Source organism: Pseudoliparis swirei, chromosome 23, assembly GCF_029220125.1.
Source record: "Pseudoliparis swirei isolate HS2019 ecotype Mariana Trench chromosome 23, NWPU_hadal_v1, whole genome shotgun sequence".
NCBI lineage: Eukaryota > Metazoa > Chordata > Actinopteri > Perciformes > Liparidae > Pseudoliparis > Pseudoliparis swirei.
In genome coordinates this window covers 5,935,814-5,963,111 of record NC_079410.1, presented here as the reverse complement: position 1 = coordinate 5,963,111, position 27,298 = coordinate 5,935,814, and the positions used below count along the sequence as shown (strand labels likewise).

The following is a 27,298-nucleotide window of genomic DNA, read 5'->3' as shown; positions in this document are numbered from 1 at the left end:
TTTCAGATCATCTGAGATTAACCCCGTGAAAGAAAAGCGTACATTGAATGATTTCCTCAAAACACAAGTGGTGGGAGGCCAACCGTTTTTTGATAGTTCCAGTTGAAAACCGTGATGCTTATGTTGTTGTGTGAAAGATGACTGCAGAGTGTGATATTAATTATAACAAACATCTGCTTAGAGAAACAACAGGAACTCCAAGAAATGAACAAACTGTCCAAATCTACTTAAACGGAAAAAATACCCAAAATTATGATGGCGTGAAGAACATCACGAAGAAAATATTTCAAAACACAGCCTGTTGTTTTTAAAGATACAAGGCCAAAAGTATGTGAACCCTTTAACAATGCACCCATATGTCATTGTTTTATGGTTCCAAAACCCTGGGCGTTAAGCTGCTGCCATGGCAACCTCTGCTCCTCTGGGACGACCTCCCAGACGGTTTAGGACCCGGCTGCGGGGATTTGCTCCCGATCGGCTCCAACAGCTGGCGATGAGCTTCCCCTGCACATTTATTGCCTAAGCAGATGCGTATTGAAGATCATATGAAGTAACTTTGTGCCGTGAGCGATATCTGAACTGAAGTGAGAGCTCCACAGGGCTCCGGTTCACCGCTTTATACGGTCTGGACTAAAGCCGGAATCTCTCTGAAGCCCTCCGTCCTCCCACTGCCATCATGAGGATATATGGCTTGTGTGTGCAGGAGTCATTAGGGAATTAATGTATTGTATAACTTTCCACACCCTGGTGTCCAATTTGATTCATGAGAGGGGGATTGTTGGTGAGAAGATATTCTCTAAATGACTGCAGCGTTTCTTCGCGCACCGTTTAAAAAGGCCCAGAGTGACTCCGATTGGTCCGCTCCAGAGACTTGCTTTCTTTTTGGGGCGATGCATCCGTAGAGCGCTCGCAGTGCTTCACAACTCGCTGACGAAAAGAGATGAAGCGGTGTGAAGTCCCGTTGTCCTCCAATCAAGAGAGCCTCCGGAGATTTAAGGATTTAAGACGTATGGACGACGTCGAGAGTGCAACGGGAGCCGACACTCAACGTCAAATAATTCAGATTAAGAAGTGGGGAGGGGACAATAAATTGCATGGAGGCCTGGTTCACAAGTATAGAGGGAGGAGTAAATATATGAATAGCTATTTGCGACATTACATCAGTAAACCCGTCCGGAATGTATCAAATATATCTGAAATAATTATAAATATCACGTGTGGGACTTTAGGGAGATGGAATATCCCATTGGCGCTGACTTTGCCGTGTTTTATTGATAGGGTTGGGTACCGAAAACCGGTGCTAACATTAACTCAGATTAGCACCGTAACTTTGATTGCAAGTCTTGCATTCATAAAAGTAGGTAAAACAATTATAAATGAGTCATAATAATAACCATGTTTGAGCTAGCTCGAAGCTCGTAGCGAGCGCGACAGTCTGATATCCGTTTTTTGTCAGTGAGAACGGCTTTTACAGGGAATATGGCCAAAGAGGTTTTTAATGTCGTCATTGTCAATCATCGGTTTGTGCTTTTTTTTATTTTTTATATCGGTTCAGGCACCGGCATCGTTTTAAAAGTAACGGTTTAGCACCGGTATCGGGGGAAAAAACCCGATACCCATCCCTAGTTATTGACAAATACAAAAAAATGCATGGCTGTCTGAGTACGGACGCTTTAGTGAAAGGTTGTCTTGCGTCAGTGGGAGAAGCATAACAAAATATTTTAAAAGCCGCAATGCAGTTTGCTCTCCCGGATCCTCTGATCGCCGGGCTTAATTGAATACTGATGTGAGACGCAGGCAGCCAGAGATTAGCAGAGCAGGTTCCCCGAGTAATTAAAAACGTTCTCCTCCAGCCACGTACGGATAATTCACTTTAACTTATTTATCCTCCTGTGGTGGAGGCGTGACCGCTTTAAGTGTTTGGTTATTGATAAGGGATTTCCAGGATCAGCAATAAGTTGGCGGAGGATGAATGCGCAGCTGTCAACGCGGGAGAGCCGTTTGCAGTTATGAAGTTCATCCGGCGTTATCGTTTTTGCAGGTTTTTAAACTAGGTTTCTTCTGAGAATTACTCCGTAAGAAAAAAAAGTAATCAGAACCAATCCCGCCTCTGGCTACACGCAGTAATCAGATACAGTAAATGTACTGGAGTGCAGAGAGAAATTTAATTTAATTTACATTTTAACTGTAAATTCTTATAAACACGGCGCGAGGACAACAGGAACTGGGGCTCGACGGAGCGAAGAGTCGACACGTTTGTAAAATATGCATTTATCAGTTAATAATTGAGCGTATGGGGACGGCGTGGTAGACGGTATATCTTTCTCGTTGTGCATTATCCAGTCAGCAACTATTCTTTGGCAGATATGTGGGCCAAATGAACAGCCGGGGCCCGTGGCACGGATTTCGGTGGGGGGGGGGGGGGGTGATGTCACGGCAAAATGCCATTACCACGAGTCACACCGTAATAACGGAGTTAATATTTAATACTACGACGAAAGGAAACGGGGTGGGGGGGGGGATGCCGATTGGTGGATGTGCAGAGAGGCAACCGGTGGATGTGTCAGTGCAGCATCAATCTCGTGTCAGCTGAACTTTTCCTTTTGCCTCCGGCTAAATGACGTTCCCATACAAGTCAACTCGGTCACGTACGCAGTTCTACTTGCAAATAAAAACCAAAAAACTCTAAAATGTATTTAAAAAACACATTGTTTGACTTAAAAAGACAAACACGCCAACCTGTGACAAACGCTGTGTTTATAATCCACAACATGATCGGTTTCCTTTGAAACCCAACTCGTAATGCCGTGTTGTGTATGGGAACAAGTTTTTTGGGGAATTTCCTTAAAATCAAATTATTTCCATGGTGCTGAATGCACACTGCAAGCGGTACGGCCCCCGCACTGCATATTAGGAATTAAAAATAATAATAATGGCCCGCCTGTGTTATTCCGAGCAATTTCTGTCACGGTGCTATTAGAGTGGACCCAGAAGCACGACTCAGACAGGAGTAACAAAGATGAATGTCTTTAGTTGAAAACAGGCTAGGTCAAAACCGGGAGATCAGTCCAAGAAACAAACAAGTCCAAAAAGGGGCGGGGCAGAGAATCAGAGGTCAGGGCAGGCAGGTCAGGAATATACACTAATAACACTGGAGAACTTGGCATGAAAACACAAGACAATCTGGCAGAGGACAAGAGGAAGTGAGGGAACCTAAGTAGACAGGGACTAACGAGGGAATGGGCAACAGGTGAGATGGGCATGAAGACCAGGTGAAGGTAATGAGAGACTAACGAGGGAGTGATCAGAGGCAGGTGAAGGGAGCTGGACTGACGAGACGGGAAGCAGGATCTGGAATGACGTGATAGTTAGAGACAGGATGAAAACGACTAATAATAAAATGAAGGTGTGGAGCTAAACTGTTCCAAATTTCTATTGTCTCAAGTAGCACACAACATGCTACCGGTCGGACCAGAATGGCGTCTTGCTCTCATCCAACAAGCTTTCAGTTTTCTATTTAGTTTTATATTCTCTGACTGAGGAAACGTGACCTGGACGTGACGCCCCGGAGCCGTTAGCGAGAGCGACAAAGTGTGACCGCTTGAGCCGAGGGGTTAACCACTGGATATATTATTTTGTAAATGTATCCGATCCCAAAGGGTCCGTGCAGAATACCAAAACAGACTCGCGCGACCATGATATACATATGAATATATCCCCACAACTTCACATCGACCATTTAAATGATGAAAAAATAATACAGCACAGAAAATGGAGCCAATACATGTATCGTGTCTGAAGCGAGAGGTCACTATTTAATAAGGTTATTACGCCGCTCCAACGACGCTACAATTCGTATCACTTTGCACTCGTCCGGTTGACACGGCGGTGAAGTGGCTGCTCGTCTCCCCAGAGAACAACCGCCGCTCATGAGTTCATCTTTTTCATGTCTTTGAAATTAAACTGCAAATTGCTGTGTGGCTCCGAAGCACTTAAGTCCTTCCATGAAATTACTTGAGAAAAACCATTCAGGGCGTCTTAAGTTAATTCCCTGAATTGGGTTTCAGTTTTCGGGTTTATCTTTTCACATTTTTTTTTTTATTGTATTTTTTGCCGATTTTTAAACTGGAATTTACTTAAAACCACTTATAATTTCGAAAGATGAATTGCAAGTAGTAGCTTTTGATTGTAGAATATAATATGTTTTACTTGCATCATACATCTTCCCACTATACTCCCAGAATATATAGGACCAACGATAGCTAAAAAAAAACCACCACATAGGAGATTAAGCGTTAATACTCGGTTTATTCTATCTATAAATATTTGACACATTTCTCTGTAAACTCTCCCTTTGGCAGCCCGGGATTACACAAATTAATCTTTGTATCTCTAAAACATTATCCTGCATTTGTGCGATGTGTTTACGGCAGATTCACTTTCTCGTGTCAAACTTCCTCCGCCCGGGAGATTACGGCCGGGTGCCGGAGGTTTTACTGGAAGTGCTCAAAGAAGCTGCTCCGAAAAGGGCCGAGGGCGACGCGGGGATCCATTCAGGGATTACGTCCTCCTATCGCCTCCCATCTCGAGGAGCGAAACACCGGGGCGAGATGTTCACTGACTCGCAGCAGCCATTTCATAGCCGAGCTCGTCTAGTTCGGAGCCGCCAACCGGCGGAAAAAATGCGGGAGAAACTTATTAAAAATAGGTGAGAGGTCCTGCAGAGGCTTAACCCGTGCAGTCATGTAAGACGTTTGCTCAATATTATTGTTGCACGTAGAAAGTTGTTCCGATACCTGAACTTTGTACCAATCTGTAGACCAGCGAGTCAAATATAAAAGTAGTTCCTCTTTCAAACTACTGGATGCATTCAAGATTCTCACCAAAAAAAAAACCATTTTACATGATTACATTTGAACATATCATTAAGAATTTTGAATTTGTCTTGCCAAAACAAGAAGCAATGAGATTTATTATCACGCCGGATGTGTATCGATGCGTAGACTCACCGTAGTTGCCGATATTTTCATTATTTTTGGCTGCGTGGAAGCGTTTGTGATACCGGTACTGGTATTGGAAGAGGCGCTTTTAGTCACCATTTTCCTGACTGGTGCGTTTCATATGTCTCTAATCCCTGAGCAGGTATGAAACTCCAGGAGGAGAAGATTAAGTTGTTTGATTAAATCTTACAGTGATTAAATAACCAACCATTTTATGTCTGTGGCAAATTAATTTCCCCAGTGTCATGTCAGCCCGGCTAACACGGCGTATCTGGTGATCTAACTGAGCTGCGGATATTAACTGCAGTCCGACCTGCTCCCGGGTCCCTGCTACATCGCCACGGTAAAAGTGAAAGAAAAGGAAATAAAAAAGACGCCGTGCTCTGCATTTCCCCCCTAAAAAAGAACACCCTAAAACCAGAAGCATAAAAGTAGAATGGTTAAGCTTCCAGAACATAACGTTTCCTGCTCTGGCCCCTCCCCCTCTCCCCCCCTCCCCCCGTCTGCAGCGGTCAATATAACTGTCACTCACCACATGTGAGTGTGATGACAGCAGTCAGGGCTGTTAAGCTGGTGTCCAATGGAGGCACGCTTAAGGCGCTGCGGACCGGTCATAGCATTTATTTGTTCTGCAAATAGAAAAAGCCACCATGAAAATGAGCTTTTTCTTACTGGGGAAAAAAAAAAATACTAATAGCTAAGCGTTTGTGCACATATGATAGGCTACCGAGAGATAAATATCTCATAAATGATAGCTTGGCAGGTGTACTATTTTTGTATTATTTTTTTCTCTCTCTCCCAGCAGACCTTCTGAATTGAGCAATCTCTGCCAGCTAAAGCACAATTTGGATTAGCCAAAGCTCCACTGATAGGTCAGCTTAGCCAGTAATGGAGCAGTTTAGGCCTTGTGTGCATGATTAGAACATTCTTAGCAGATTAGATTTCCATGCATGCAGATGTTACACTACAAACATCTCTGCCTCCCCGTAAACCACACACACACACACACACACATTTAGATCACATCGAAATGATGCACTTTTTGAAATGATCTCAATATGATGCGTTTTTTTACAAAAGACCTGACTAGCTAACCACTCGACATCCAGACTGTTTGCTGTCCTGGCTCCTCAGTGGTGGAATGAGCTCCCCACTGACATCAGGACAGCAGAAAGTCTCTACATCTTCCGCCGGAGACTGAAAACACACCTTTTCCCAACTATATCTGGATTAAAACACAGATTTGCACTTCAGTGGCACTTAAATGGCTCGTACTTATGGTACTTTTGTAGTTCGACTATGTTGAGGAAATGTTACTTCCTGTATTCTTGTTGTTCTTAGTTTGTACTCTAGGTTGAAATGCATTTATTGTAAGTCGCTTTGGATAAAAGTGTCTGCTAAATGACATGTAATGTAATGTAAAAGAAAAAAGACTAAATCAATCTTCCGTAGCCGTAAACGGTTTCAAGCGACGCTCATTCATTTGCCACATTTAATTTATGCTCCAAGTTATCGTCTTGGACGTGATTTTGCTCAAATCAAAGCATCGTGATGTCAACGTGTTTCCCTACTTTAGACGCCGGCGTATGGAGAATGTATTTTGAGTTCTTTGTGATTTATCGGCTCAGTCGGTTTGTTCACACGTTGCTATACATCTTATTTCTCAAAACCGTTGACGTAAATTATGTTCAGCGGCTCAGATTGTGGCTGCGTTTTAAATAAGAGTTCCTTCTGGAGTTCTGGATGTTTTTGTATTCATAATAATAACAATACGTAGTGATGCTCAGCAGCGATCGATAAACAGGAAGAACAACCAAAGACGAGCTTAGTGGCATTAAAAAGGTTCATAATTGGTGTTGTCAATAATAGAAATTACCAGAAAGAAATCTATTTTGACTCTTGCAAATGACATTGAGTGTGTACGTGCCTGTGTGTGTGTGCACGTCTGTGTGGTTCTTTCACTTTAGAGAAGTGTTCCCACACAATCAATACCGTCCATAAGTCCACAGATCAATAAACGTTTCGGTTACGGGTTCATTTTCTTAGCTTGAGAGCGAACGCGTCTGAACGGGCAAATATTCTGACTGCAGAACGAGGAGGAGATGGATATCGTGCTTTTGGATGCACGGCGTCTGGTAAAGGAGCCCTGTGCCCTGTCCTGGACTCGGGCTACTGAGGCGTTTTGACCCCGGAACGGGAAAGGCTTTTGACGATTGTTAAAGGAGCCCTGGGCCCTGTCCTGTATTTGGGCTCCTGAGGCGTTTTGTTTTCCTCCGGCTGGATGGCTTCTGCTGTTTGCTGTTCCGTCCCGACAATTTCCTCCGACACGTTGAATGTTCTAGAAACGTTTTAATGATGTGAAGTCCGGTATCAAAAACAAACAACGAGCTCACCGCGATACGGTCAAAACCCTTTCCCGTTCCGGGGTCAAAACACCTGCCGTCGCCAATTACCTCTTGATTAATAGGTGCACAAAAATACCCTCAACAGCCCCACCCAGTGTATACATAAGACATGCATGTACCCGCACAACATGTGGCTCTTATCATTGGTTGGCCTCTGAACATCGGGCTCGCCCTGCTGAAGTTTAGGGGGAGAGTCGGGGAAAGTTCTTGATTCAGGAAACATACTTTTCTTCTGTTTTGAAAAAGGTGAGAGCTTTGCTTATCTGTACTGTACACACTGCGGTCAGGTATGTTACTACTATGTTATTACTATTAGACCTTTCAATGAATACTGCTTAACACCGGATGTAAGTGGCAGTTCAACTTTCTAAGGGTAAAAGGCTTTTTGTTTTCTTCTAAAACTGTCAATGTTCCACCGTTTACATTCTTTATGTCATCAAACTGCTGTGAAGCTGATGTGTATTTTTGTTGTGTATTTTATTCAGTCAATGATTGCAATACAATATAATATTATTCTATATAATATACAAAACAGGACAGAAAAGGTATAGGTAGAAGCACAAATGCTTATATATTCCTCTCCTAAATTATTATAATCAAATAAATCGCAAAATGTATATAAAATAAAGAAAAATAAAGAAAATATATATATATATATATATCTTCCATATACATACATTTTCAATCACACTTATAATCCTCAAAAATTGTTTTATAATTAATCCTTTTGAAAACCAGAAATGAGTTGACCGTTCTTACATCCATTTTAATGTTGTTCCAATCCATGAAGAATAACTTTTTTATTGCCAAGTATGTTTTCATATACAAGGAGTGTGTCATGACAGGTGGTGCAACAATAGACAATGACATTAACAATAATCAACACAGTGCGAGGCTTAAGAGTATGAATATAAGATAAAGTGCACAGACGGGCAGGTTTCAGAACTTTAACCAGAGACTGCCGGATTCATTTATAAACAACAGTTATTGATATTGTTTCATTAAATCGTTGTTTGCTGCTCTAGTAATGCTCTGAATGTCTTTTTGAGAACCTTTTGAAAGATAATTTGAACACCAAACAAGGCAGAACTATTTTACTGAAGGATCTTCCTGAAATCAACAATGCCGTCGCCCGCTTCACCCTCATCATCCTCTTCTGACCCATGTTCACCCCTTTTTGAAACTCAGGGAGTCGATTAATCTCTCCATATAAATGTAATAGATTCCCAAAAAAGAAATGGTGGAGGATTACCAAATGCAAAGACGACATGTTCTTAACCCTTGTGTTGCCTTCGGGTCATTTTGACCCGATTCAATATTTAACCCTCCTGTCGCCTTCGGGTCAATTTGACCCGATTCAATGTTTAATGTCGGTGTTCTTTCGGGAGTCAACAAACAAACATAAAGTACCTCACACTTAAACTTGGAAAACAATATTAATTCTAATAATTTTCAGGAGATTTTAATAGCTGGGGTCATATTGACCTCAAGGGTAAAATATGTTAGTAAATATAAAGGTAACAGGAGGGTTAAACATTGAATCGGGTCATATTGACCTGAAGGCGACAGGAGGGTGAAACATTGAATCGGGTCAAATTGACCCGAAGGCAACACAAGGGTTAAGCACACGTATGTGGGAGCTACACGTGTCTATAAGTGACACGTGTAGCTGGAGCCCGGATAATATTTAAGGCCTCCAGCGGACAATTTACGGACACCATCAACGTGCTATGTAGGAACTGATCACGCCCCATTCACACCATGTTGAAAATGATATACAGTGTTTACACAAAGCTGTCACCACAGGATCATACATACTAAATGTGATCTACACACACACACACACACACACACACACAGGCTGCCACTCTCTCCCACTTGAAGCGTCTCACACAGCCCTCTAGAGAGGAAATCATCTCCATGTGTCACTTTTTAAAATGCTGACCAGTTGCAGCTGGAAGTTGCTGAGCAAACGCTTCACGTACACACATTTGGATTTTTCTTTTTTTTTAAAGCTCATTTTAATAAAGCAGTATTCAAAAATCAAGAGTTGGATGCACATTCAACGGGCGATGGCGTCGACGTGCCGCTGCAGATGGATCCATGACAACGACGGGTCCGAGGCGAGTCACGGGGCTTCGCCGCTGCACAGGACATTACACTTATATTACATTTTTCTTCGGTTATGACTCCACCCGCAGTAAAAAGAATCCTAATGGAAAACATGGACATTTTATTTCGGAATTGAAAAGAGCATTTAAGGCACGCTGTAGATAAAAGCCTGTAGCCTTAATAGTGAGGTAACAGATCATTACAGACTCCTCCAAGGCTCTTTGTCTTTCTCTCTTATTTTTTACCAGATTGCCTTTTCACACAATCTAAATCAGAACCTCGTGTTCCATCCCGAGACGGAGGGATGGAAGAGTCGGACCGTCGAGGTCGGACGCTCGTCCGTTGAGGAATTCAAACGGGATACCGAAAGCCGGAGACTCGATGGAGAAGGACTCTTGAATTTTAATGCGTTCCATTTTTACTGGGAATTCAAAGTGGATTCCAGTCGGCTACGTTAGCCAAGCTGTTAGTGTGCTGATCATTACGGGAATATTTCAGGGCCGCGTATGAAATGTGTCTTTGTCGTCCTTATTTCCTCGCTCGAGACTCCCACACCATTTATCTCTGTGAGATTACCGCTGAGCTTGAAGAATTCCAAGGGTGTGATCTCTGTAACTATGTAATATGACAAAAAAAGTATTTCCTTCTTCTCTGATGCCTAGAGAATAAATACTCACGTGTGGCAACTTGAACTAAAGCTAATTTGTGAAAGATCTTTCAGATTTTATCGTGATTTCCAATCTCACAGATTTCCATGTCATCGTGTTTGCATTCATGACCAACATGTATTGTTAATGTGCAGTGAGAAGTGGTTTAATTGTTTCCTTTGTGACGCCCCTCAGATACTTAAGCTTACGGCCCCCGTTCGTCTGTAAGAGATGAAACGACTACAATGCAAACCCATCTTCTTCATGATCAGAGAAAATTTATAAAAATACAGAAAAATCCCACCACGCATGGTGAGAGGGTGGGGTGGACTGGGAGACCCGTGTTCAGGCCCCATGGGAACTGGTAAAAAAGAAAAGTAAAAAAAAATAAGTATCCCGTTGACCATCTGGAGCGCCGCAGTTTGACCCGCTGGGAAACGAGTCCTGGCCTCGAGTCAGGATGGGAAGAGGTTCATACTTTACTTTAAAAAAACTATTGGTCCGTAAAAAATCAAAGCGTATTTGAGCCCGTCTGCAATCGACGCACAGATGCACGGTTGCTAAGCAACCGCAGTAGGAACGCTTGTGAATTATCGATTTACACATATTCCTTTTTCTATAGCGTAACATTGTTCAGCATTTCAACTAAGAATGTGTGAATACCTTTTTGTAACCCTCCTGTTACCTTAGGGTCAATTTGACCCCATTCAAGGTTTAACCCTCCTGTTACCTTTATATTTACTGACATATTTTATCCTTGGGGTCAATTTGACCCCAGCAATTAAAACCTCCAGAAAATTATTAGAATTAATATTGTTTTCCAAGTTTAAGTGTGAGGTACTTTATGTTTGTTTGTTGACTACCTAAATAGCCCTTTAAATATATAAAAAAGTTGATATTTCTTATATGTTTGACACAGTGAAAAACAGCCTGGGTTCAAATTGACCCCAAAGAACACCGACATTAAACATTGAATGGGGTCAAATTGACCCTAAAGGTAACAGGAGGGTTAAGGGTGATGAAATGCGTAGTGTTGCTGTTTCTGGACAGACGGACGCCGACAAAGACATTCCACCGTCACGTCTGCGGCACATTACTTGAGATGTGATGAATTGCAAAAGGAACACGTTTTCCAGCTGTAATTTCCATCCTGATATTTTTTGCGAGTTACCTTAAATCTCTCTGAAAAAACCCGGAGAAACCGGAGTCTGTGAATCACGACGTGTCCTTTTTATTAGTGGATATCGGCCTCGCTGTGGCGGCGCGGCGATGAAGAGTCGGTGCAGCCTCCCTCTTCTTCTTCTTGGTGGTGTCACGCTGACCTACAGCTCCACTGTGATGAAATGGGAACAAGAAATGGAGAAAGAAGTGACGGCGTTAGGTTATTTCATGGATATGTTCACGTTCGGGTGTTAAACAGATTGAACTGGCAAAAAAAGAAGAAGGGAAAGACGGACAACCTCTCCGACACACCTCAGGGCAACATATGGGCAGAACCAGGTACCCAACAGCCATAAATCATCATCAAAATTAAACAAAATTCAGTTTCTCTGTTGCGCCGCCCGAAATCCGACACAGATGCCGTTTAATTTGCTCTCTTTAATGACCGGTTTTCAATCCATTTATTTCCGATGATGGCCTCAGCCATATGGCGGCGCTCCGATGGAAAGCAGTTTTTATCTTGCGCAGCCACTTGTTTATTCCGCACGGTAATTGATGCCCTTCAATCATCTTGTCAGACGCTGCATCACTGCGGGCTCGCTGCACAGTGTGTGATTGGGAACAGCCGGGACTGCTCGTATTTTTAGATTAAACTTGTTACACCTTCTGTCTGATGATCGCCCTCGCGTGAAGCCACTTAATGCGAATAACCCTTAAAAATATCGTGATTGCGTCGAGTAACGAGCCGTAGGTGAGAATTCATGTTCGGAGTTTCCTCTGTGGTCGACGTCAGTGACGTGATTGCGTCTTAAAGTGCTGGACATTTTTCTCAGACAAGGAAATCTATCATGTTCAAACTGTCCTTTTAATTGGTTCTGCTTGACTGAGCCGCATCGGCAACATCTCCAGGATGTAGATTTTAGCCTTTTGACTCTTGACGTATTCAGGTGTGACTTCCAATTATATTCGTCCAGTTTGTGCCTTTGATACTGTTGGAAGGTGTAAGGATGAATGACACATGTGTTGTTGTTGTTTAAAAGGTGCTACAGTGTGGATGTTATGGACCCAGTAGTGAAGGTTAAATGCTGCCCCCTATTTATCCGGAGCAGATGGCCTTTAACAGTGCACATTTAATATAAAGCTAAAAGTCAAACCTTTCACAGGATATTTAGGATAACTGTAATACAAATTAAACATAAAGAAAAACACATTCAATAAAATGTTCTATACAACACATTATTAAAAACACACTAGATGATCGGTTCTCTTCTCGCTCTGTGTTCCAAAATAAATAAATGTCTGTATATATATATATATATATATTTGCTGCCGGGACCAAGCGCTTCACAACTGCTTGTTTTTGTCGCGGCGACATCAATAACATTGAATATCGAGGGCAATTGTGATCACATTTATTGTGCATTATCATTTTGGATGAGCCGATGAGCGCTCGAGCAAGCGACGAACAATAACATTTAAAAAAATCATCTCTCCGACCGCTGCTGCTGAATTACAGCGCAGATGAGCCATTACGCAAGATTTATTTGCACTTTAGAGTTTGGACTGTTTATTTATCTCCAGGTCCGTGAGGGATTTTTTATGGCTAGTATTGTTAAAACGAGACATCGAAGTTGAAAAAGCAATATCCTCCTGAGGCTTTTCGATGCGAGATAAGATGACTTCCATTTTCTCCCTGGACTTTAACACGGTTAAAAATAGATGCATTTTCCAGCTCGTATGTCCAGCGCTTTGGACTAATGCTGCGAGATACTACAGCACAGCACACGTCTCCATGGTTTACCTCGTCGCCGCATGTTTCGTGTCCAAAGTGTACCTGAACACAGCTTCAGAACTGAGCGGGGGGGGGGATAGCATCGGGCTCGCCTAGCGTTGGAAGAGCGGCGGTCTTCAGGGGATCTCGGGAAGAGAGTCGGGAATACGGTTTTGATCAGGACCGGCTGTCATTCTGTCCTCGGCTCTTCTCTTGAAGCCCACAGTCCTGCAGAAGTACAAGTGTGACGGGCTCATTTGAAACGGGGAAGGCGGCGCTGTGTTTTTAATTAGTCTCACCATTTGTTCCTGCCATTCAACGGACGTGCTTTACTCGTCACTGTAGCCAACTTTACTCCGGAGAGACCAACAACCTCCATGTAGATTCATCTATTTTTGACGGGATAATTCGTCTTACATCCCACCAGGCTGCAAAAAAAACTGTTTGTAGTTCATTACTGAGGAGGTGTGTTCCTGCAGGTGAGATGATGGACTCAAAGATATGTTGTCCGTGATCCATTAAGCTCCCTGGACATGGAGGTGAGAGCAGAGTACTTTTTTTTTTTCACAATAGATTTCTTTGAGGTTAAAAAAAGTTGCAGAATATTAGTTGAAGACTCAGCCAATCAGATGCAATGTTGATGTGGTTTTATCTGATTTGATTGACCCAAACAACCCTGCTGAATAAAATAATACTGATTGGTGCAAAGCAGTACGTGACATCGCCTTTGTCCGACTGAGCCCACCCACTTCAAATCAGTGAGAAGAGCAAGCGGGAAAAATAAATAAGTATCGCAATCAGGAGAAATAATAAGTTCTGACATTCCCGTTCAGCCCGTCTCTCGTTATCGGAGAGGTGTTTGAAGTAAAAGCTCCAGTGTGTAGCTGTTATGGGATATGGGTTATGTAATATAACGCTCTGATAACGTTATACATGGATGTAACCTTTACATTCATGTTTAATCACCTCAAACTGAGAATGCATGAAGGAATCCTTCACATATGGGGCGGGTCCTTCTCACGGACCCTGCAGTTTTGCATTGCCGTGTTTCTACAGAGGCCCAGAACAGACTTACTCCACACTGGCACGAAGTCCACGGAAGTAGAAGTAGAAGAAGCCTCTCGTCTTCCCGCCTCTTTTTGCCGCCGTTTTATTTGGTCAATTATTAGGGTAGATTAAATATGTCACAATCAGAATATTAGAAGTACAACGGGCAAAACATCATCAATACCATACGGATCAAGCCAGAGCCTTTTTCTTGTTCTCCGACGTGCCCGTGAAACTGCAGCAAAGTGAGCCCGAGTGTCTCACTCCTCCTGAACTCGTGTTCTTCTGGTAAAGATGACCTCTGAGCGAGGTGAAGGGCGCGACCGCCGCTCTGCAATCTGCACGCTCACCTCACCGCGATCGTAGAAAGGTCAAAGTGAGCCGAAGGATAGTCAGGTATTCAGTCGGATCCGACGCACTGTCCCTTTAAGACGACCTGTGTTTACATTGTGTGTCGAGGTAGCCACCTTTTTAATTTACTTGACAGGAACCTCTTGTGGAAATGCAACTTGTGGCTCAGAAGCATTGTCGTACCAGACTGAGTGGATTTTTTCATTTAGTTGAGGCGGCGTGATGGATTCGGAGGTGATTAAAGAAAAGGATACTGTATGAATTTAAAGTAGCAGAAACCATACAAAGCTAACATGAAGTATACTAATAGTATAAAAGGGTATTGAGAAATAATACGTGTGAGTGAGCAGTGTCAAGGTGACCTTTTTAGTTTCAAGAGTTTCATGACAGGGGGTACTGCCCCTTTAAGACTCTTCTACGAATATCATAGGGCCGTTATATGCTTTACGCAAATGCATGCAGTACACGTCTCTATATATAAGACACTATTACAACTAGTGGATAGCTTCAAGGCAAGAGACAGATCCTCCCATTACTCTGAGGCTGAAAGGTCAGATTCAGGTGGAGAAAAACAAAACAAACCGAAGCCTCCACCATTACCTGGTCTGATGGCTGAGCATGGCAGCATCCTCTACTTGTTTGGCTGCACCTTAAGAGAACAAAACAATGCCTCCCACTCCACAACAGAGCCTCTCAGATCCTTTGCTCTGGCCTGCAGGCTTTGTTTTTCCTATTTTTCTTCCATGTGTGCCAAACATGTACGCGTCCACTTGTTGAGTCGAGTGGAGAGAATGACTCATTTGACCGAGCGTTTTTTTCTTCTTCTTTGTTCTTTGTGCTGCCGTAATCACACACATGTCACTCAGAGTGTAATAATGGGATTATTCATTGCAAACTGACCGCAGTATCTCTCACTTCAAATGTCCTGGCTGACTGCTGTTGACGAATAGCCGTTTACAGCCCGGATTGATATTTGAAATCGGCGTAATACCTGAATACAAATGCCTTTTCGTCATCCTCCCCGTTGTCTGCAAGCACTCTCAGTCAAAATGCACGATTGTTTTTACAGAACACATGAAATGACTCCAGCTTTCATCTGTCATCAACTCCTTTTATCAAATGTAATATCTTTCTTCTGCAAAGGGCAGAGATTCCTCAAATGACACATTTCTACCGTATAAATCATTCCTCAATATTATCATGTGATTTTTTTTGTTTATTTAAAGGAATTAATCAGTGGATCATAGAAGTCTGCCCACGTCACTGGCACAGTCTCCAGATCGGGCTCTCCGAAAGACTCAGGAGCTTATTATGAGTGGACTCTTTTAGAATAATTGATCGTATTTGACATGACATGGAGGAAGCTCGGATTGATACTCCGCCGCACGGCGCTGATCAATCCAAATGAGAGACTGGGGGGAGCTTTTTAAAATTATTTCTCTGCCAGAGTGCATTAGAAGCAACTCGGTTTCTCTGAAGAAAACTCTCGTCCTCCAGAGAAACGGCTCGGACCCATTAGTGTCCGTGGATGTAAATTAGCGTGATCTCATCGCGCCTCGTGATATTCCCCGTACACTAGTTCAACGGAACATTCAGCTGAATGCCGGGCCAAGTTCCGGAGCACTTTTCTTTGTGGTGACTTTTAAAGGCATGAAAGATATGCTGTGATCCGGCTTCCTGCACGTTGTGGATGACGAGTCAAACCTTTTGCAGACGACTGCGTATTCTTCGTATGTGAGAATTACCCGTGGCACGGGTACTACGCCTTATGCAAGACGGGGAGGTCTCGCTTTCTCTCGATTATAGTTCTCAACTTAACTTGATTTAACTTGACTTTCTTTGTAACATTTGGGTGGATCTTGACTTATTTGTTTAGTGTGCTGCCAAGATAGCAGCTATGGACGGTCTTTCTTCTCCGGGTTTCATTTTACTCATGTTTTGGTCCTAAAACATCAAGACCGACAGGTGTAAGATGGATTTCCTCCCTAAGTCAAATTACAAGTAGTTTAAAATGTTGATTTTCAGTTTTTATTAATTATTTGTCAGATATTGTTTAGTTTTACTTTTAACGGATCTTGGTTGTGAGGTGATTTTATGAATAACAGAAGTGTTATGAGACTTCATTCATCTGTTCAATGCCTAAACTATTAACTATTCGGTGAGGTATCAAAGGGTCTGCCTGCGTTGTTTCCTGGCATCCACCACATCTCTCAAAGCAACAAAGGTAATTCCCTTGCAGGCTTCTCGCGCTGCGGAGACCATTAAAAGTTGCTCTTAGTACGCGAGGTCGTTATCTCTTAACCCTTCCGTCTTATAGTAATATATAGTAAAAATATAGTAAATAAGTAAATGCCGTGCGGACGAGTCGACGGCGTGAGGCGGTAAACAGCAGATGGTTGGCGGGGCGTCTTTAGAGCTGCGGATTTAATTTACCTACCCACCTGAATGACCTGGGTCGAGCTGTGCAGCTGATACGGAGAAGGAGAGGCGAAAAAAAAGAAGAGGAGAAAAGAAGCCGCGTTAACAGTTTGCTCTTGTTCGCGCTTGTTTACTCCGGTTCCACTAGACTGCAAGGCCAGAGGAGTCGTTTGTCACGCGCGGAGAAACCAGCTTTTTTTTTTTTTTTACACGTACGTGATCCGTGACGCCAATCAAAACGGAGCCTCGCCAACATAAAGTATTTGAAGCTTGTGCACTTTCCATGATCAAACCATTAAATGCACGTTAATGAACGTCGAGCCCGTGTGGACAATCGCTTGTTTGGTTTATGCCTTTCGAAAAAAAAGAAAAAAAAAGGTAACCTTGGAACATTCATACATCCGTCCTCTCAATTGGATCTGCTCCAAAGATGCACAGCGAGACGGCGCGGCGCACGTCCACGCCGTCGGGTGTCGGTAGCGTCGAGGTGATTTGCCGCGGTGTATTTTTTTATTACGTTTGAATGTTTGCTTCGGAGTCGAGTTAAACGGCAGACGGACCCGGAGTCCTTGGAAAGGTTACAAAAATCTTTCGCCATTCATTACTGTAACGGAGGAAGTGTGGAAAGTGATGGAATATAATGAAAACTAATACTCTTTCTAGTGACTATGCTATCAGTTGATATGTTTAATATCCCATTACAGGCCCAGAAGTAACCACAGTTTCTACGCCGTCAAGAGACGAACACAATCCAGAGGGAAATTACCCATCAGGAAGGCAATACTGTTACTGAGATCCAATTACCAGGCCACTTGTGAGACTTTCAGCCCAGTATCCATGGGTGTGTGTGTGTGTGTGTGTGTGTGTGTGTGTGTGTGTGTGTGTGTGTGTGTGTGAGGGTGTGAGGGTGGTCGATACGTGCATAACAGCTTCTATGTTTTGCAGAGTAAATTGGATTCTTTGCTGGAGAACAGTTAATTTAGAATATGTCCAAGATGCAAATGATTGATGTGACTCGGTCGTTACAACTGTAGGTTTGTGGTGCGAGGTATCCTTATATGGTGGGGAGGGGGAAGAATAGCTTTTATCCCAGAATTATGGAAAAGTCTTTCTGGGCCCAACTCTGCAACACTTCAGAAGGAATAATTATCTTTTTTTGGCATGTTCACACATTCATTTTAAAGCAAACATGACTTAATTTGGGGAAAAACTGTATTCACGCTCGGGTTTAATTGAACTTGGTTATATTGTGAAGCTCCCGTGCTCACGTGTGTGTGTGTGTGTGTAGTGAAACATACAAAAAATAGCAGTGAAAAAAATACTAAAAAATAGTAGTAAAACATAGTAGTGAAACATAATAAAACTAGAACGGGCACTCGGTAGAGCGCATACCTTCGCCGCAGCCACTTTTTTGGTACCTTTTCATGAGCTTGAACTTTGACCCGATCGATCCCAAAATCCAATCAAATGGTCCTCGGATAATAACCAATCATCCCACCAAATATCATGCGATTCGGTTTAATACTTTTTGAGTTATGCGAGTAACACACATACAAATAAATAAATACACAGCGATCAAAACATAACCTTCCGCAGAATGCGAAGGTAATAAATAGTAGTAAAACATAGTAGTGACACATAGTAAAAAAAATTGTAGTAAAACATACAAGAAATAGCTTTTATCCCAGAATTATGGAAAAGTCTTTCTGGGTCCAACTAACACTTCAAAAGGAATACTTTGGATTTTGTTGGCATGTTCACACATTAATTTCCAAGCAAACATGACTTCATTTGGGGAAAAACTGTATTCACGCTCGGATTTAACTGAACTTTGTTATATTGTGAAGCTCCTGTGCTCGTGTGTGTGTGTAGTGAAACATACAGCGAGCGCGTCTTACAGAGGATTTAAAGTACCAATTTAGCACTGAATCACACCGCCTGGAAACAAAGAAATCAGCCCAGATTGGAACGCAGTGTAAACATTTGATAAGGGTTTGCTGGAGGCGATTGCTTTGCTTTATTATTGATACAGAAATAGAAAGCGTGGAATCGAGACCCGCTCTCTGCGCGTGTACTCGGCGTCGATACCCGTCAACTCATCCTCGCAAAAAAAAACTGCGGGAGATAATATTTCACTACGAATGTCGAACGGTTTTCGCATCTCCTTCACGTTTTGAACATTTCCATTGTGCTACAAATTATCACCTTGATTCTAAGAATGAATCACTGCTTTCCTTCCGCGAACAGCCGCTAGCCGTAGAGACGGAGCGCGGCGGAGGAGAAGCGGAGCCTTCACCCGTTGCGAAGCGGGAAGTGAATGTGCGAACGAAATCTGCCTGTTCAGAGTGCGAGCCGTCGCATGCATAATAAATATGACAAAACAATACCCCAGGCACCCCCAGTATTAATGATATGCAGCCAACTCATTATTAAAGTTCCAAAACAGCTCCTGGAGTAACACAGATGGAGTCAATTCAGCAATGAGCATACTTGCCGTTCCATCTTCTTTTATAAAATTTATCTCCGGCGTATTACTCCGTGGATGTATTAGCTGTGTTTCTGCTCACCAACATAACGTCCAGTGTTAATAACACATACTTTGCCTTGTAATTTCAGATAATGTGCTGCTTAATAAATGTACCAAATGTGCCGGAGCTTGTGTCCTTGGGTATTTAACTTGCCGCTGAGGAGAATACTGTGCCGAGCTGACTCCTTCTTCTCTCTCTCTCAGGGACCTGATGCCTTCTACGCTGGAGGGCCAGATCACCATGGAGAAGACGCCCAGCTACTTTGTGACCAACCACGCCCCGAAGCGCATCCACTCCATGGCGAGGGACATCAAGCTGATCATCGTGGTGCGCAACCCCGTCACTCGAGCCATTTCGGACTACACGCAGACTTTATCCAAGAAGCCCGAGATCCCCACCTTCGAGGTTCTGGCTTTCAAGAACCGGACGCTGGGTCTCATCGACGCCTCGTGGAGCGCGCTGCGCATCGGGATCTACGCGCTCCACCTGGAGAGCTGGATGCAGTACTTCCCTCTCTCCCAGATGCACTTTGTCAGCGGGGAGAGGCTCATCGTGGATCCGGCGGGCGAAATGGGCAAAGTGCAGGACTTCTTGGGGCTCAAGCGGATCGTCACGGACAAACACTTCTACTTCAATAAGACGAAAGGATTCCCGTGTCTGAAGAAGCCCGAGGACAGCAGCACACCCCGGTGCCTCGGCAAGTCCAAAGGGAGAACTCACCCCAAAATCGACCCGGACGTGATTCGCCGGCTGCACAAGTTCTACAAACCCTTTAACATGATGTTCTACCAAATGACCGGACAGAACTTTGAATGGGAGCTGGGGGAGGACAGTGGACCCCGTGGCTCTCAGGACTAGCGGACTAGCGGCCACACCACCAGCCTTTCTTCAAATAATGAAGACAAAAATAAACTCCTGTCGCCTCGCTTCGTCTTCAGAGGGAGCGCTTCGATCCCGCCAATCAATCACGGCCGTCTTTGCAGTGTCTGTGTCCATTAAGCCACAGTTTTTTGCCGACATGCTTTTTTTTCTCTCTCTCTCGCCCTTCAATACCAATGTCGTTGACGGTAAAATCATCCTTGTAAATTATGAAACATAAAATATATTTATATTTGTGTAGAAAAAAAAGAAAGGGAGATGATTTATTCCCTTTTTTGGGGGGGTTTTGTTTTTAAAGCATAGAGATGATGATATAAAAAAAAAACCTGTTGACTATGGCAATGCATGCGATAAGTTAAGTGTCCTTACCTCATGAGCCCTACGGCTAAACTCTTGTCTGTTTCCTACCCCCCTTGCTCCCTCACGCCCCCTCACCAGCGTTACGAAAGGATGTTCTATTGCGATAACCTGTTCTGTTTTCACGTCTCCTCACGCTGTCCTGCTGCTTTAGAAGAGGAGAACAATAATCCTCTGTGTGTGTGCTCATCTTTTCAAAATGGAGACAATCCTGTGTTTTGGTTTTTATTAAGTTTACCAAAGTGTTCGTTTACTGCGTGTCAGTGCGGTCTCATTAATTGCGCACATATTCAACGAGAGAGCTGCAGCTCAGTGGCCGTCGCTCAATAATTGGATTGTTTCACTGCACAGTTGAACATTAGCATACTGATGGCCGTGCACTCGCCACGCGGCGCAGTATCACTGATTTTGGCATCATTTGACCAATAAATCCATGTACTACAAATATCAAAGGGTTAGCTGCGCGGATCAAACTATTCTGCATCTGGACAAAAAATGATTTACGGTCGCCTCCCCCCCCTGAAAATATCAACGCCCCCCCGCCCCCCGCTCGACTGTTTGCCTGGAGAATCTCCTCTTTGTCGCAGTAACGCGTGTCAAAGGGGCGCCGAGCGGGAGGTTCGTTAGCAAACATCTGCCGCCACGCGCTCTCCTGTCGGTGGAGATTAATGGCGTGTTAAATAAACCGCTGGCTGCTGGAACAAAGTCAACGTCGGAGGGAAAAAAAGAAAAGCTACATACATGCCCAGGTAAATTGCCAAGCCATTACTGTATGTACTTAACTTGAACGGTGAACAGTGGGACTAATTGGACAGATGCTTGTCAAAAAAAAAAAATTTTTAATTTTTTTGTTGCTGTGCAAGACTCCTTTTTACTCATGCAATGAAATATCACTGTTACCCGTCAGATGTCCTCATTCTTATTTTTTTCTTTTTTTCTGTCTATTGTCTCTGGACTTTTCATCAAATGAGACAATCAATCCAGCCGATGAGTCAATAAACAGTCTGCTACACATTACTGGTCGCTGCAGCTCTGATGCGTCGCTCTGTTCTTTCGTCCCCCCCCCTCCCCCCCATTCTCTCCGGGACTGGTTTCGCTGTCGGCGGACCTCTCCGTCACCCCGGGGAGGCCGGCACCGGCAGCTACTTACACCGAGCCATTGATTCAATCGAAGTAAGCGGCTACGCTGGGCTTATGGAGTGCCGAGCTCGAACACTTACCTCCAGAGTATCGCTATCCCAGAGTCACAACTTCCACTCGGAGGCTTTTTTTTACCTTGCGGCCGTCACTCGGTGTGTTTTCTGGAAGAAAAAAACCCGTCTTTCGGCCCCTCGCTCTTTTCCTCTGCGCACAATCCGTCCTCTGAGCTGCGATGGCGCTCTGACATTAAGGATGCTGAATATAAACACATGCTCATCATACGTTCAAAGAGGTGCATGTCATGACGAACTATGTAAGTGCTTGTGAAGGCATCTGCAGAGCCCACTATGAAAACTGAAAATGATCCGACTAATCAGGCTAGATTAGTAAAACTCTAAATCTAAAATCTCAAATCGGGACGTAGACTCCATGACATCACCCACAGGTTTCCGAAGAGCCGGTTGCCATCTTTGGCGGTGACGACTCAGAACGACTCCTGGCTGAACCGAAAATGGGCAAACGGGTGTATCGACGGTGACGTAGCGGAGCAGAACGCTGGTGGCCACGCCCTCAATTATGCCTAAAATAAGGCTAAAACATTAAATTTCATTGAATTCAGCTGACACTTTCATCCAAAGTGACTTACAATCATGTTATTCATGCACAGTAGACACAGATACAGGGATCAAATCAGGGTTAAGTGTCTTGCTCAAGGACACATCGACGAGGGCGGGGATTGAACCGCCAACCCCCTGATTGAAAGACGGACCTGCTAACCCCAGTCACCCCCCAACAAGAACATTAACCGGTTAGTTGTGCAACAGTTTGTCGTGAACTACTGTTATATTACTCTTGCTTCCTATTGGCTGCAGAGACAAACACGTTGTGTAACCAGGATGTAAAGATGAATATTTCTCCTCTAGAGTTGGACATCTGAGTATCTCCACCCCCTTCACTATCATTACAACAAAGATGCAACGTTTTTTTTCTTCTTCTTGGAAGCCAATCGGAGGAGAGTTGGCTTTTTGAAGACGGGGGCTAAAAGATACAGGAGCTAAAAATGAGTGTTTCAAACAGCGCACAGTTTCACAAATAAAAAATGATGTTTCTTTCTATATTAAAGTCGCTCATGTCGTAATAGAAACACTAGAAAACAGCAGGATGTGTTCAGTAAAGACCTTCATGACATATTCATCTGCACGGCTTCCCCACACTTGATAACTTGCTTATGAATCCACCTTTTCATCCCAGACGGTCCCTCCCACTCGGTGTAGAGACGCTCAAAGAAACCCACAGAAGACACCCGACAGTGTTATTAAGACGTCCATGAATATGCACTTCTGCTGCCATTTGCATTTCCAGCAATCACACGCATGAGGGAATTCCTCTCCGAAGTTGGAACCCGTATCATCACACACACACACACACACACACACCTTTTTTCTCTTTTGTACCTCTTGCTTGCTTTAGTTTCGGGCGGAGAAGTGTGATGCATCCTGGGAGGGTTGCGACGCTTGAAAGGCATGCTAAGCTGCCCTTCATGTGCTCCTCCCGGCGGGGGGGCTTCGAGTAAAGAAGACTGTGTGATGTCGGGCGAGCGAAAACAAAATTACAAATTCATATTTGTCATTTATTACTGACCATGGATGATAAAAAAAAAAGTTTTTAAAAACTACCTCTGTGCACTTTAAAACGATTTGCCGTTGCAGCCGCCGCGTTTATTTTTGCGATGAAAGGCCGTAATCTGTGTCTGAGAGATGCTTTAAAGTGTTGACTTTTTGTGTTTTATGATCTATAATTAGATAACACTCTGGAGAATAAAGACACAGCACGGCACACATGAGCTTGAATCACACCGGCGTGAACAGTGTGGCTGCACTTTTTAACATTTATGTATTTCCATTGTGACATACAGCATGTACTGTAAACAGCAATCTGAGGTGAGCATCACAGCTCTCTGGAGGAGTAACCATGGCGACCGTCGATCACTCTGCCTTCTGCAGCCGCCTCACCTGGCGAATCATCGCCGCCTGCACACGAGGATCGAGTCGTTTAGCGCGAACGGGTGTGAATAAAGCCGTTAACGTCTCTCGTGAGATGACTCCATGACCTCATTGTGAGTCCTGATCATAAAGCCGTGAGAAAACACGAGTCAATAAATTGTGTTAACCTTTTAAACTTCCTTTTAAATAATTAGAAGATGTACAGAATGGTAGATACACTGATTGTGGCGATCATTTCGGAAGCACATATACATTAAAATGCATTTTTTTGTAGGATATAAGATTTCCAGTGCATTTCTTTTCATAAACAACGTTATGAGAATAACTTTAAATGACAGAGTCGGGGAAGAATCTGTAAAGTTCCATTTCTCCCTCGTCTTCCCGATCCAACACTAAACTAGCCAACCTTTCTCTGGTATTGGCCAAATATTTAAAATATATAAACAATCAAAATAAGAAAAATTTGAGTGAATTATTGCCCACTGTCATCCAAAATCCTAAAACACGTTTCATGTCGTCCTTTTTAAAGCAAAGATTTGAAATTCATCAAAGACAACAACAACAACAAACAAAGCAAGTCTTCCCGCTCCTCATTAACATAAAGCCAAGGTTTTTTTTCCAACAGCTGAGAATCGTTCCCAAACCAATAACCGCAAAAAAAAAAGAAGTAAGCCGAAAAAACGAGTCGTGGCCGTCCACGCCCTTTCCGCGCTCGTCTTCCTCATCCCTAATTTGACTCTTTTCATTCATCCATAACGCAATCGCATCTGCATGGAGACGTCCCCGAGGTGGCCCACTCGCTCATTTCATTTAGCTGCTATACGCCGAAGCACCGGGACTCTTGTTGATCACTAAATTAAGGATTAAGCACAATCCCCGCCTCGCTCTCTCTACAGTCGTTTCTCCATTCATTTATTTTCTCTCCGCATCTTCGTCTCCAGGTGTTTTCGGAGGGGTGAAGGGTGGGCAGAGAGAAAATTGGGGACAATGCATCCACCGGTTGCCAAGGACAACCTGTGCATCGGCGTCTGGACGTGTTTTAGATTCACAACCCGAGACCTACAAAATGTATCCGCTGATGTTTCTCCAGCTTTGCTTTGTGGAATATGAATTTTAATACGCACACTTTCAGAGCTGAAGATGATGCAATAAGCATCCACTCTGTTAAGTTTAACACTATGTGAACACAGATGTTCAACCGTTGTTGAGTTATTGTGAATTTTATGGCTCGTTTATATTGGTTAACATTATTATTTTGGGTATAGCCACCATGTTCTTTTTAAGCTTAACATTTAAAGCTGATTCTGCTCCGTTGAGTTCACTTTAAGAATAATCTCAACACAATGTTTACAATCACTGCATTACTAAACTCTTTTTCCTCCACCAAATTTCTCATAACTTAAAAAAAGGCCTAAATATATAAAAATCCATGATTGTCTTCATTCACAAGCAGGTTAATGTTAAGTTTATGAAGAACATTGTGCTTGTACCCTAAAATAATAATGTTAAACAATATAAACGAGTCATAAAATTCACACTAACTCAACAACGGTTGAACATCTGTGTTCACGTAGTGTTAAACTTAACAGAGTGGGTGTCAGCAGCAGATATCTACTCCTAAAAGAGGATTCCTTACGACTCGTGTGCGCACTAACTCGTTCCGTGAACATGATTTTACATCCTGTATCAATTTTGTCTCCATGCAAAGTGACTAAAAGAGATTTATGATTTATTAAACGGGAGTTCTACGGGGTGGAACACGACGCGGGAGAACTCGGAACAGGACGTCCTCCGACAGCGTTCCTGGCTACACCGGTGAAAAGTACACAGGAAGGATGGAGGATGGAGGAGAAAAGATTGAGGATGGAGGATGGAAGATGAAGGATGGTAGATGAAGGATGGAGGATGGAAGATGGTGGATGGTGGATGGAGGATGGGGGATGGAGGATGAAGAATGGTGGATGGAAGATGGAGGATGGAAGATGGAGGATGAAGGATGGTGGATGGAGGATGGAAGATGAAGGATGGTGGATGGAAGATGGAGGATGGTGGATGGAAGATGGAGGATGGAAGATGGAGGATGGAAGATGGAGGATGGAAGATGGAGGATGGTGGATGGAGGATGGGGGATGGAGGATGAAGAATGGTGGATGGAAGATGGAGGATGGAAGATGGAGGATGAAGGATGGAAGATGAAGGATGGTGGATGGAAGATGGAGGATGGAGGATCGGGGATGAAGGATGCTAGATGGAGGATGAAAGATGGAGGATGTTGGATGGAAGATGGATCAGAGACCTTTTATTTCTTTGAGTAGCCGTAGTTATATCAGGAAAAAGCTATTTTGGAAATAAGCGTATCATTGTTTGTTAACTAATGACGCGCCGCGTAAAGTTTTCTCCTGTAGTTTTAAATACGACGTGAAAAACCCACTTGAATATTGTCACAGATGATTTAGAGCAACAAAAAAACGTCTTTATGAAATCAACGCGGCCTTAAACACACGTGAGCTCCGCTCAAAGCAGACGTCGATGTCGCCGATGAAGGAGAGCGGCGAGTCGACCGTCAGCTCGCCTAAAGTCGTGTTTTCCTCTCGGTTATCTCCGTCCTCCTCGAGCTGTTGACTGTCGGTCGAGTTGATTAACGAGTCGCTGTGTGTGTTCTGCGTGTCGTCGTGTTCGCGATGTCCGCTTGAGCCACGAAGCTCCAAACAAACAGAAACAACACGCGGCGTCACACTCATCATCTAATCGCCAATTAAACACTAATCCCTGAAAGATAAACCCGTTGATGGTGTCGACCAATAAATGAGCCGTGCATAATTAATGAGCGTGTAATGAAATCGGAGGAACAGACGCGATTTTCCTCCACGTGTGCTTTGATAATGATCAGTAATCCAGTTGATTAATATTAACCCCGTAGTCCCCACCAATCCTCCTGGATTCATACATACAATGACAAAAACAACAATACACATGCCATAGAAAGAGGGGGAGGAGCTAACTGCTGCATTGAGTTCACTTTAAGAACATTATCAACCTAATATGTACAATAACTGCATTACTAAACTCTTTCCTCCAAGTTTCTTATTACTTAACAAAAAAGGCCTAAATACATACAGTATACAGTGGGTACAGAAAGTATTCAGACCCCTTTACATTTTTTTGTTTCATTGCAGCCATTTGCTAAAATCCAAAAAATTCATTTTATTACTCATTAATGTTCACTCAGCACCCCATCTTGACAGAAAACAGAAATTTAGAATTTTTTGCAAATTTATTAAAAAAGAAAAACTGAAATATCACATGGTCATAATGTCAGGTTCCTGTGACGGGGTGAGGCTCAGGCGCAGAGTGACAGGCTGGACGCAATATGAATAACAAAAAAAGCACTCTTTAATGAGGCAAAACAGTTTACAAAAAACAAGGTCCAAAAGGGGCAGGTAGAGGATCCAGGTTCAGGGCAGGCAGGGTCAAACAGG

At 43.4% G+C, this 27,298-nt stretch overlaps 1 protein-coding gene across 1 annotated transcript in view; it reads left to right on the top strand.

Moving 5' to 3' along the window:
• hs3st4 (heparan sulfate (glucosamine) 3-O-sulfotransferase 4) overlaps positions 1–21,698 on the top strand; it is a 73,367-nt gene extending 51,669 nt beyond the window's left edge. Inside the window, exon 2 of the mRNA XM_056406854.1 lies at positions 19,644–21,698. Coding sequence (XP_056262829.1) covers positions 19,644–20,298 — 655 coding nt within the window. The 3' untranslated portion in view covers positions 20,299–21,698. The remainder of the gene's footprint in view (positions 1–19,643) is intronic.
• Positions 21,699–27,298: the final 5,600 nt, after the last annotated feature.